At 36.5% G+C, this 13,081-nt stretch overlaps 1 protein-coding gene across 2 annotated transcripts in view; it reads right to left on the bottom strand.

Moving 5' to 3' along the window:
• Positions 1-2,606: 2,606 nt before the first annotated feature.
• Positions 2,607-13,081, bottom strand: part of SHOC2 (SHOC2 leucine rich repeat scaffold protein) — a 62,541-nt gene continuing 52,066 nt past the window's right edge. For both annotated transcript variants that reach the window (XM_068198031.1, XM_068198032.1), the window contains exons 5-9: positions 12,711-12,899; positions 11,308-11,430; positions 9,074-9,211; positions 8,472-8,589; positions 2,607-7,193 (exon numbers count right to left, since the gene is read on the bottom strand). In XM_068198031.1, coding sequence (XP_068054132.1) covers positions 6,985-7,193; positions 8,472-8,589; positions 9,074-9,211; positions 11,308-11,430; positions 12,711-12,899 — 777 coding nt within the window. In that variant the 3' untranslated portion in view covers positions 2,607-6,984. The remainder of the gene's footprint in view (positions 7,194-8,471; positions 8,590-9,073; positions 9,212-11,307; positions 11,431-12,710; positions 12,900-13,081) is intronic.

Here is a 13,081-nt window from a genome sequence, read left to right as displayed (position 1 = left end):
AAATCAAATTAGCTTTCAAGGCACTCAGCCTGTTCGAGTTGTATCAAAGCTAACCATCTCCAGCCCTCTAACGCCTTTTTTTCTACCATGGCCATCACCAAGAGTTCACAGCACCAGCTATGCTCTACAGAGCTGCCAAGTGTTCAGATTTTATGCAGTATTTGTATACTACACAACATGCAGTGGATGTCTAGAATGCTCAACTCCCACCACTGGAGAGCAGGACCTGTCACTGGAGAGCAGTGCTGGAACATTGGGTATCCTGAAGCACTTGGGCTGGATTAATGACACAAACATGTCATCAGTTTGTCTCACCAGAGACACACAAGACACCATCTGCATATTGCTGAGGCCTTTTGTACAGCCTTAAGGACATGGGGTGGCAGAAACAAGACACATTCTTCACTTTTCACTCAATTAGAGCCAAATAGCCTTGAGGTTCTTGAGGCCAGGCTCATCTAGGGCTGCTCACTTCAACCATCTGAACAAAAAGGAGTCACACACAGAAAGTTCCACCCAGTCCAGGTAGCTGCCAAGCTCTGGCTGACACCAATTGTTGGCAGGATGCTCCCTGTCATGGAAAGGTCAGGGAAGATTCCTTTTCTTCTCTCTTTTTTAACTATGTGAATTTCTTATGTAGCTTTCTACAATGATTTCAAGGAAGAAAATAAAACCCAACCAGTGCAGTCTCCAATTTATCTTAAAAAAAAAAAAAAAAAAAGTAAAACAAGAAATTTCCCCGTATTTTCAGAAAATGTTGGGCTTTAACAGTTTAAAAAGGTCAGCTGAAATATTCAAAAGTCACATCTTCCAAAACAATTAACTCTTACTAGCATGAAGAGAGTATTTTAAATCAGCACACTATGAAAAATTTCTTATTAATTCTGGTTTTTATACCTAGTTGCAAGAGATGATGGAAGACAGTTATAGCTAATCAGAAGAAGCAATTAATTACAGCAGAGGGTGGCCTGCATCTGAAGTATAAATCCCAATCGGATCCTTGCCTAGTGGGATTATTCCTCACCAGAGCTTAGTACTAAACTTTATCAGCCACTCAACTTTAATTTTCATAACAGAACTGTACTTTTATTTCACAAAGTAATACACAAAGAACAAAAGAGGTTGCTAAAGGCCACGAACTAGGAAAAATACTCAGAGCTGAGACTAGAAAACCACAGAGAAAGGCAGCAGGAATTTTCAGAAAATAGAAGAGGTTTAGTTTGAAAAGAAGCTTAAAAACTAGAACTCCATGACTTGGAGAAAAAATGCTGCCATTTATGAAAATAAACTGTCTTGGTTTGTCTTTGGCAACCTAGGACATAAACCAAAAACCTTCAAGAGTGATAAAAAGCAGATGAACAGGGAAAAAAAACCTGTTCATAAATTTCTAGTTCTACAAGAACTAGTAGTTACCAAATGAAATAAGGTGGCATGGTTCAAAACAAACAAAAGGAAGTACTTTTTCACCCAGCACATAATTATATCGTAGAACTATTAGACACAGGATGTTGCAGAGGCCAGAAATACACAGAGATGTAAAATTTAAAAAAATAAAAAGGAAAAATAGAGCTTCTTCTGTGAATTTGCTTCATCTATCAAGGCTACTAAACGCAGTGATAGAGATGCTGTTTCCTTTCTGCAAGCCCTTCAACCAGTGGTTGGTGAGGTCTGGAGCAGTACAGCAGAGGAGCTGCACATCCTGTTCTGCACATCTGCACAGCCCTGTCAGACAGGGGGATGGCAGGTAGTCCAACATCACAGCACGGGACTGCCACACTGCTGAGGAGACTGTAACTTATGGTTACAGGGACTGACTTACCTCAAAGACCAAAATTTAGGTATTTTGATCAGACCCTTTACTGGTTTTAATCAGCAGGGACCTGATGAAATGACAGAAGCACTCATTACTGCAAGAGTGACTGCTGCACACTATGAGAGCTGGTTCCAGCTTTTTAAAGCAACCAGCTACAGTCCTCTTCCTCTTTCCTCATGTCCAAACTCCTGAGGGCTTTCTATTCTGACTTCCAAGGACACTGGCTTTTTGTTTGTTTGTTTGTAGGGCACGATGTAAGCATGACTTTCTTGAAGCAGTCTGTGCAATGAGCTTGACAGAGCTGGAAGATAACAGTTTAATCAGTGCCATGGCAGCTTGGCAATACTGTCTTTTATTAAACCTGAAGATTAAATGCTGGTGTCTGTCTTTTAGGCATCACAATTCTATATCTACTTTAATTTTGTTGCTGCTGAAATGCATTTTGCAGTAAAATCCAAGATTTATTTTCCCCATTAGAGAGAAAGCTGTGGGATTTTTTTACTACATGCCCTACTAAAACATAACAAAATGAATATAAAATTTTTACCTATATTTGCTGTGCAGAAGGTCTCCAGTCTACATGACTCTGAGTAAAGAAGTTACTATTATCCAGCTTTTGAAGTTTCCTGTAATTGCTCTACATGAAAATCTCTATTTTGAGATCTTCTGAAGAGTGATAAGTATATAATGAGAACACAGTTCTTAATAATTTGAGGTGCTGCAAAGTAGACTTACATCCAGGTTAATGTCAGACTAGAAATACTAGAAAACTTTTTAAAGACCCAGTGGCAGCTTATTAACAAATATACTATTTATAATGAATGCATTGATACAGAATGACTCTTATAAAAAAGCAAGGCAATCTTTTATATAGACATAACAACATTACAATAATTCAGATTAAAAGTACATTTTTGTAGACTGTTTACACTCTCACTTAGCTTTTAACCACAAAATTAGTGTGGTCTGATATTTTTCCACAGCAAAGGTCCTGTGCAGTCCAGGTTAAGATCTAAATCAGAATGATAATAAACATATTTTTTTTTATATTTGCTAATGTGAAAACAAACCCATTCGTAGATCCTACCATTTCTTTGTAATTGTCCTTACTGTGCCTTGAAGTTTGTGTTGTGCAAATTACCACCAACTGCATATTTCTAATTAGAAGCTATTTTGGCATTTCTTTTGATACAGCTGAGGTGTGACACTGGCAGGAAAATTCTTCGTTGCATCCAGATATGAAGAGTCTCCTGATATGGATTTATGCTGATTTAGAAGTTTAATTTATTTTTGGCTTAAAAAAAAGGGGGGGGGGAGAAAAAATAACCTCTCAAAGCTTTCTAATTGTTAAATAAAAGAGATTTCTCAACCTCCGAGGATTGAAGATGACACATGAATTCCAGGTGTGACACGATGGGTTTCAGCACTAACCAGAGAGACAATCCCAGTACCAATTGTCTAAATCATGAGCAAACACAACCTTCAAGATGTCTAAACATGCACGTTCCTAAAAATACTAAATCAAAGAGAGGCACTGAAATGAATATTCTACAATCCAAATCCTTCTAAAAAGGGTGCATGAAGGTCAAAATGGAAAGTCCCAATTATACAGCTCTGTGACCCACTTAACAAGCAGCATTTCCACTGCACTTACACCAGACAATTTTGGTGACAAATTTGAATATGGGACAGTGAGAGATACAACTTTTAAAACCTTATGCTAAAAAACTTCTGCCAAGAATTATTAAACAAATTCTTATTTAGTAAATTAAAAGGCAATATGTGATCAACATGGGCCACAACAGCAACTGTTCCTTCTTTTCATGATTTAGCAAATCTCTGATCTGCTTTATACCTTTCCAGTCTTCCATAATACTACATAGTCTATAATAATTAAGCTTGTTAAATCAAGGCATGATTCAGGATAGTGTCTATGAGGCATGAGAATGTATGCACACAGGCACAGACACATATAAAATTGATATTTAGGCTATGGACAAGTAATCAAGGTCATGATTTTCACTCAAAGTAAAAACTGTCATATTTTTCAATAACTGTTCTAAATTTCCCTCAGTATAGCAAAGAGAATAAACATTTAATACAAGTATCTGGGAATCACTTGTTTCTCAATCTTATTTTTAAAAACGCTGTAAATAATTTATTTCTCCAAATTGTCTCTGCTTTCATACATGTATAGATACACAAATACATTTTTGTATTTATGTATACTTACAGTTGTCAGAATGAAGTTCTTTCCATTCATACTTTAACAGATATGGGCAAATAAAATTCTTAAACATGTGTAAGCCAGTATGTTTGTTCAACTGAATGTCACCAGGCAATAAAACCGTCTAGAATCTACACTAGTTTACAGTGCAGCATCCTGGGAAATGCAAAAGTCTGTTATTTCAGAAGGTAAGACTATTTTGAATGATCAAAATGGCTGGATTTATATGGATCTGTGTATAGATCTGGATACAAATCCTTTTTTTGTACTTACATGGATTTATATGCATGTATTCTCAATCTGTGCCATATATTTAAAGCTTTAAACTTTCAGATAATTTGAAAGAACTTCTCAGATTCTTTTGAGTTGATTTCTCCTGCACCAGAACTTCTCTCACACTGCTCTTATTCAAATCTCCCTTGAGACACTGAAAAAATAAGCATTCACCTCAAAGTGTATAAAATTAAACTCCTAAAACAGGGCTCAGGATTATCTGGCATTGCAACAACCATACTAGTACAAAGACAGTTTGAAAAAAATATCCTGTTTTTAATATAGCAATGAATTAAAACATAGCTTTATTTATTCCTATAAGTGTACTGAAAAGAATAGCTTGTTTTTAGCTGAGTGTAACGAGCACTGTTTTGGTAGCCAACTTCTCCACAGGAATTTATGTGAGAGGGTCAGCTCCAATCATACAGTCATTAACCATGTACCTTAACAAGGTGAATAATCAACATATTTACAAACTAAACAAATTCAATCCCTTGAACTCTTATAAAAACGGGATTGAGGAGCAGACAGGAAATGAGACCAAGACGTTTGGAAACACAAGGGGTCGCCACTTTTGCTTTAAGGAACCATATTAATCAAACCAGTTTCCCCCCTAGTGACCTGAGGGCACAAACAAGAACTTTGCAGTATATTCAGAACTTCAATTACAGTCTTGATACTAAGCATTTCAGCATCTTCATATTTTAACACCTTAGTGCTGAGAAAGATTAACTCAGGCAGAACTGTAAGGAACTAGCCTTTTATAAACTAAATTCTAAACTGAAAAGCTACAGTAGATGTAAAAAAAAAAAAAGGGAAGGGGGGGGAAATGACAGAGAGTGTGTGAGAAAGAATAGAACATTACTTAGTAAAATCCAGTGACATCTACAATAGTTTTACAGCATGTTTAAGCCCTCTAAGGTTTTATATCTCCACCTGCCTTCCATTTAAAACTTACTCCTTGTTAATGAAAAGACATACAACAAAAAAAAATGCAAGTAGATCGAGGAAATATGTCTAAATAAGCACACCTGAAAACCAGAAATAATATTCCCTAACTTCTGCACGTGAAACAGACTTCCCACGGCATCCATTGATTTGATTTTGTGCAAAAGGTACAGCCCTGTAAGTCACACTACCCCAGCAACAATTCCAGTGAGTATAAACAGAACAGTTCTTGGGTAACCATGGAACATGACTGCCTCGAGTTCTTACCCTCCTGAAAAAGGACAACTGGCCCTGCAAGTGCAGCAATAGTGTAAATCTCCCTGAAGCATCTTCTGCCTTCTAAACAGCCAAGAAATGAATGATAAAACTGAATGTCCACTACTTACAGTGTTTCTCTTGAGCTACCAACATCTCTGCACAAATGAAAAAGGTGCCTCTTTTTTAACAGATTGGTTTAATACTGAAACAGATAGGATGAAGTTAAAAAAGAATAATCAGGATACTGAACTGAATATTTTGAAGCAAGTGCCCCAGCTGTGGGGAAAAGTGCATTTAGTTCAGCAGCAAAACAGCACAGTGTGAAGATATTGTGCTTGGACACAGAAGTTCCATAATGGAAGGAGGTACAAAGCAAGTCAAGATATAAAACCATAGTACATTGTTAACCAACCTTAAAACTTACATATATTGCAGTGTTTAAAAGTAAGACACATTCATTTATTGTACAAGGTCTATTATAAGGAATCCTTAAAATTGCCTGTTGTAGTTTATGACTTGACATCGTAATAAAAATGTACATATATATTATTTCCTTGTCACTTAACTGTACTGTTAGACCTCATGGACTTGTTACTTCACACAATGAAAACCGCTCTTCACTGAGGATACTCCACATTTTTACCAATCTGAAAAGGTTTACTTGTGCTAGAAAAGACCAACCGCAAAAGGCTCAGTTCAGATATGTTATGCCTGCAACTGATAACTCAGGGAAGCAAGACTTAAAGGAATTCAAACTCTTTTTTTCTTTTGTTTTTGTTTTGACTGCATCCTTTTCACCTGCCAGTTGTTCTGATGAGTATGTTTTTAGTATACAAACTGGTTGATAAAAATTCATCAGCAGAGGCATATAAACTCTAGATATGATTGATTAAAACAGAGCAAATCAGAATAAAACATAATCCAGTGATTTACTCTGACTGTAAACAATATAAAAACACCATTTGCTTCAAATCTCAAAATAAGTTAAAAGAAAATACCAACCTCGGGGGACGTGACCCTTTCAGGTTTTGACACAAAAAAAAAGGTGGGAGTGGGGGAGGAAAACAGAAAAGTTCATTATATAAAGGTTATACATTTCTCTTAACTGAAAGCAAATCTAAGCAAAACTGGTTTTGTCCCTTAAATTTAAACTTTGAGTTCATTGGCAATTGCTTTAAATGAACTGGCATTTTCAGATTATTCAGACAACTTCCATCAAGTTCAGCAAAGAAAACTTAGACAAGCATTTTTACAGAATTAAAAAACAAAATCTAAATGGCTATGATTCCTCTATTAGCAGAAACACATAATGCAGTCTTAAATTTGCCTTTTTATATTATTTATATATTTATATATATATAATATAATATAAACCACATATATTATATTATATATACATATACAGACAATTACAACATTAATGCAGTTTGTATTTTGTACAGTGTATTGGACAAGTCGATGAGCATCAGACCATGGCACGATATGGTCCCTGCATTTTTAGGAACTGAATGATGAAGGAGGGTCCTCCTGCAACAATCTGAGGTGGAAGGTGGCTGAGCGGGCAGTTCTCAATACTCATTATTGACAGTTTGCTGCAAAGAGCCAGCTCAAAGGGAAGGCTGTGCAGATTGGGGTTGTCATTCAAATACAGTTCTTCCAGATTCTCCAGTGTACCTGGTTAAAATAAAATAGTAAGTAGTAGTAGTATCTTTTTGATTCATGCAGTTTCTAACTTTTAGACACAAGCTCTGAGTCCACTCTTTCCTATACAGAACTTTGAGTCAGTGAGACTCCTGTTCTCAAGCACAGCAAGTTCTATTCACCAGTGCCTAAGCAAGAACCAATTTGCTTTAATTTCCCTGTAAAAATATTCACTGGGGCATCTCCTTTAGATAATAAATGAACTGCAAATATAGAGAATATGAAAACTGAAAGGGAGTACACCATAGCTATTTATGAGCTATGCAAGTGCAGGCAACATGGAACAGCTATCTAGTCAAAAGGACCTAGGAAATACTTATACCATACAGGATCTATTCTCTCTTTAAAAATATCTATGTCATTCCTTTTATGTAATTAGAAGCCATCTATTAAAGACCTGAAGCCATAACTATCATATGTCACAGTATAAAAGCAGAAGAGTGTGACTTCTCTGCACAGAAAGATTAACTTATGAATTTATTAAATGGAACTAACAAGTGTTAAATTTTTTTCCTGAATTAAAATTTTACAGTTTGCCTCTACTACACATACTGCAATACAGGTTAACCAGAAGCTGGAAAACAGAGTAATTTCTTCTTAAGACTTCCATTCCTCCTTTCAAAAACACAGAAGTCCTCTCCAAAATATTCCCCACTTTCCAATCTCATATACCATAGATATCTCCTATAACCTAAGAGATTATTTATTCTTTCACAAGATAAAGCAGCAGGCAGGACTCATGGCAGAGTAAACCAACAAAAAGGAGAAGCTATAGAAAAAAACAATTGACAGCATGATACATTAAACAGTCACACCTGACAATAAGTAACTGTTCTCTTATCTGTGAAGACAATCAGCTTTAATAACCAAACTGTACTCCTAAAATTGTATTTAAAATGTTCTTACTAATTTTAATTCCAGAGTTTGTTTCCAAAGCATCCAAACCCTCTCCACTAGCTTATAAATTACAAAGCTCTGGGTTTAGATTATTTCAGGTTTTTCTCACATTGAGGCACATATAAGATGAGCAGCTGTAATGGCTCCTCACCAAAGATGATGCAAGAGACAAACCATGCCTTCTTCATCTGCACATCACTCTATTGCTGTTCCTGTGGCACATCCTTCACATCAGGCTGTACATATCTAGAAGTTCCAAATTAATTTAGTGGCTTTTACTGATGGGCAAAATAGCTGGCTATGATTTATGCTTTGCTCAGACACTCTGCATCAAATCAGACAACGGGATCTTACCAATTTCCTCAGGAAGGTGTGTAAGAAGGTTCTCTCCAAGCCCAAGGTGCGTCAGATTGGTAAGGTGACCGATTCCTCTTGGAAGGGTGGTCAGCTGATTGTTAGTCAGAACCAATTTCTAACGGAAAAACACATTTTTACAAATTAAATTAATTATTTTTTGCTTGGAATAACAGCAAGTAACAAGATATGTGGCTGACAAATGAATGGGTTCTACTCTCCTGAATTTGAATGATAAAAATTTCAACCATTCATCAACATTTCAAATCTCTATCAAGCATTACTGAATATAAAAAAGGTGCCTAATAAAACACATGCCTAAACATAGAAGATTTCATGAGCATTACTGAAATAATTCCTGGGGTGGTATCACGCTCATGGTACAACAGTTAAAACCTTCAAAAAATTTTTGTTCAGTATTAACTAATAAAGCTGGGGAACACTTAATGAGGACTACTTGTGAGTGAAGTTACACAAGACTTTTAACTTTTGTTTCTATGTCCAGTCTCAAACAGTTTCCACTCATCCAAAAAGCTGCAATTAAATCAGCATGGTGTAAATAAAGGACATAAGATGCTTATCTTGACCAATTATTGTTTCACCTGCAGATCCTTGAGGTAAGCTATTTCATTTGGCAAGGATTCCAGTTTGTTTTCCTCTAGATCTAACTCTCTGAGTTTCCGTAGATTTCCAATTCCATGGGGAAGTTTCTTGAGGAGATTGTTTGACAAGATAAGAACCTCAAAAAAGAAACAACAACCAAACACAGAATTTCAGCACCACAATAAGCAAATAACAGATTAAGATAGTTTTTTTATTTTATATTTTCAAGTAATGAAGTCCAAAATAAGCCTACATTTACAATGAGGAAGTAGCTGAAAATTTCAAAAAAATAAAATAAGTCAGTGATTTAACATTTTTTCAAGTCTTTAATGATACAAATATATATATTTAGGATATACTTCTTTCAAATATTATTATATGTAATAATAAATGCAAAACAAAAACAATAGAAACCTTATTTCTTCAAATGACCACAGAAAAACAATTTCTTCCTGAATTTGCCTATCCTTTTGTTATGCTTCCTTATAGCCACCCCATAATCACGTTTTACATTATTTACTGTGCTTGCCAAGTCCTCCTTAAAAAGCTCAGTACTTCCTCTTCTCCCTATGTCCCTTTGGTTAGGAGCAGCAGCAAATAAACACACAGATGGGAGCACCTAAGCAGAGCACTGGCTTTCCAAAATGGGCTGCCATCACACACCCACGCCTACTACCGTGCTGTCCTCTTGTTTTTCTCCTCCTTTCTGAGCTGAATTATAAATACCCCAGGTTCAAGAAGTGTATCCTTATTTGCAGGGTCAGTTAACAGAGTTATTCATTATTTCACAGGCAAGTTAACAGGGGTTACACTAATACACCATGTTTCCTCCAGAGAAACCCTGCAGTTCTACAAAGTAATCAAGCCTCATAACAGTACCATGAGTAGTCAGGTATTTAATTACTGATTAAACAATGCTATTATCTAGTCCTCTAAGAAGTCACATTGAAACACGAGGATGTGAAAGAACAGCCAGCATGGACCCTCCTGCCAGCCACACACAATCAGCCGAGGCTGCAAGTGCCTGTCTTCTACCAATAATCCCAATCCACTGGCTTCATGTAATGTGAAAACACCACAGGCAGGAACAAAACAAAGGCATGGTGAGAATCAAAGTGAAAATCAAAGTGAAAAAAAGCCAATGCCTGAGGATTAGCACAAGCAGCATTTCAGTGACCATACTTTATGCACTACACACACAGAGAGCAGTGAGAACAGTAATGTTTTAATCACGTATCAAGAAACAACAGCAGGAACAGACAATATTACCTACATGAAATGCAGCTGACTTAGCACTGCTGTGGGAACCTTCACTTTTGTTTAAACACCGCCCAAACAGCCCTTTCTGTTTGATTTTTTTAATTACAGAGAAACACAGTGGTAGCAGGTCAGCAAACCAAGCAGCTCTCCAGCTTCAGCAGCTGACAGACCACCAGCAAACCCAGTTTTTAGAGGTTACTGATTTCCCAATCACATCAACCACAGCCTTAACTTAAAAGGGAACTGGGCTATTAAGTAACTATTACTCTGTCATAATTTTAGCTCCACAATACAGGAATAATTAAATATTCACAGAAGAAGTCACATTAGAGATTTGCAATTTCAAATATGCCATTTGTTATAGTTCTTTAACAGATTTTTCCCAGCAACTTACAGAGCCTACAAAGTCCCCTCAACTGCCCAAACAAGTACCTCTGTCTTTCTGTCCCTCCAAGGCAATAATTTGTCTCTGCTGATGGTACCCTGAGAAACAGGATGAGGGGACAGAGCAGGTTTAGTTCATGCTTTTAACCTACGAGTTCTTCGCCCTCAAAGGCTGAGAATTCCCACCTGGCTGCCTACAAGGTTCACAGAGCTACACTCAAGCCTCCCCTGGCTGTCAAACATTTCATTATGTTTTTCTGATCCCTGCTGCTTCCATGCTGGTCTCCAGGAATTGAATCAAGTTCAGCAACACTTCATTTACAACACTGATTCCTGTTGAGAAAATTTTTTCTTCTGCCTGGCTAAAAATATAGCTGTACATAGTGGTTTGTGCACACTCATCAAGAGCCTAAAGAATATTCAAAAGCCGTTGACAACAGCCACAAACAGATGCAACAGGAGATTAAACAGCACAGATACACATATTTATTTAGCTTTATTTGACCCCAAAGTAATATTACTTAAACCTGAAGTAGAGAATCCCTATGTTGCAAGTATTCACTTAGCTATTAACTTATACTCTTCTCACCTCAAGAGAAACAAGCCCAGATACATCCTCAGGGATTTTTGTGAGCTGGTTAGTCGCTAAGTTCAGTTCTACCATACTTGTCCAAGTCCCGAAGTCCAAGGGGAGAGATGTCAGCTGATTGTCCTGTGATTTAACATATCAAACATTTAGGGTCTGCCCTTGCCAGAAGTTGGGAAGGCATCTGACAGATTAAATGAACTGCTAACAGAAATACTTCATAACAACAGAGTTGATAATGAAATCAGAAGAATAAAATGTTGGTAATTGGCCATTTTTTTTTCTAATTCCACCAAATATTAGTGGTACCAATCTAGAGTTACAGAATTGACTCTCTGTTACTGATATGAACTGAAGTGGAAAAATTAGAAGCACGTAATTCTCAAGCTCTCACACAGTGGTTAAAACATTTTTTGTCCTATTTCTGCTGAATACAATGGATGGTGGGTTCAAAAAAAGAACAGAAAGTTCACCGTAACTTACAAAGGTGCTATCAGCAAATGTTTGAATCCTAAAAATATATGGAATTTAAAAAAATCCAAACAAACCAATCAAGAGAATAAACACCACAATGAAAAAAAAACACCAGAACCCATACACCAAAATCCGCTTAGAGGAAAAAACCCAGCAAACCCACAACCAAAAAAGAGAACCAAAAAAACCCCATATACTTTAATGGCTCAGAGTACAAACATCTGAAATTACTCTGAACATGTTACTGCTCAAAATATTTTTAAAATATTTGATTTAGACAAGACACCACAAGATCTTTTAAAAAATGGTCACACAAAGTTGTGGTAAACAGACAAAATTACAAATGGGTATGTGAAAAAATTGGACAATGCAAACTGAGGATTCATTTGCGTCAAACTATTCTAAAACAGTAGCTGAGCTTAGCTACTGTTCAAGCATTTATTGAAACAAATCTATTCATAGAAAAATATCATCTTTTTTCCCTACTTTAACTGTATTAGCACACTTAAAAGCTCTTTTGCTGTGCTCTTCAAAGCCTCTAGACTTAGGTTTTGAAAGACCATATTAAAAAAATGATTTTACATAGTTCTTCTTTATAATGTAAACTGTAACAGTGTCTGAAGGAGAAATAAGCTAATCTACATGCTTGTGTCCCATGTGGATATTAAAGAACTTTGCAGCCAGCTTACTTATTTTCATTGTTCAAACTCAAGCAAATGTGACAAAATCTTAACTAACAAACAAAGACAAATTAGTAACATCTTGATAGCACAATTTTAGACTAATACAGAATTATTTATATATGTGATAGCAGCAGCATCCACTTCAGCATGATGAATTCATTCCTTACATTATTAAGTCTGCCAGAATTCATGGAGCTGCAAACAGTGCTCCTCATTGATTTTACACAGTAGCATGTTTCTGTGCCTCACCTTCATGTTCAGCTTACTTAATACTTTAGCTCTAGAGAAAATTCCAAAGGGGATTTTATTGATGCGGTTGTGCTCCATATTGAGAGAGTAGATTGTGGAGAACTGGGACGGGCCACCCACAGGATAGGACTGGAAGCAGTTCCTGGCCAATGTTAAACTAGTCAGTTTGACAAGGCTGGATAAAAGACCCTGTAGAAAGAAGAAAACCACCCAAGAACTTAGGACAGATTTATTTGAATGCATCTCTTTTCCCTTATGGGTCTAATTAGAAATGTTTTTCCCCCCTTACGTCCATCCCCTGAAGAAGTGCTGCCACACACAAACCAGTGTTAAATTTGATAAAACTTCCACCAGCAACAACCTCTGCTCAT

Source organism: Anomalospiza imberbis, chromosome 8, assembly GCF_031753505.1.
Source record: "Anomalospiza imberbis isolate Cuckoo-Finch-1a 21T00152 chromosome 8, ASM3175350v1, whole genome shotgun sequence".
In the NCBI taxonomy this organism is placed as follows: domain Eukaryota; kingdom Metazoa; phylum Chordata; class Aves; order Passeriformes; family Viduidae; genus Anomalospiza; species Anomalospiza imberbis.
This window is presented reverse-complemented; position numbering and strand designations above follow the sequence as displayed.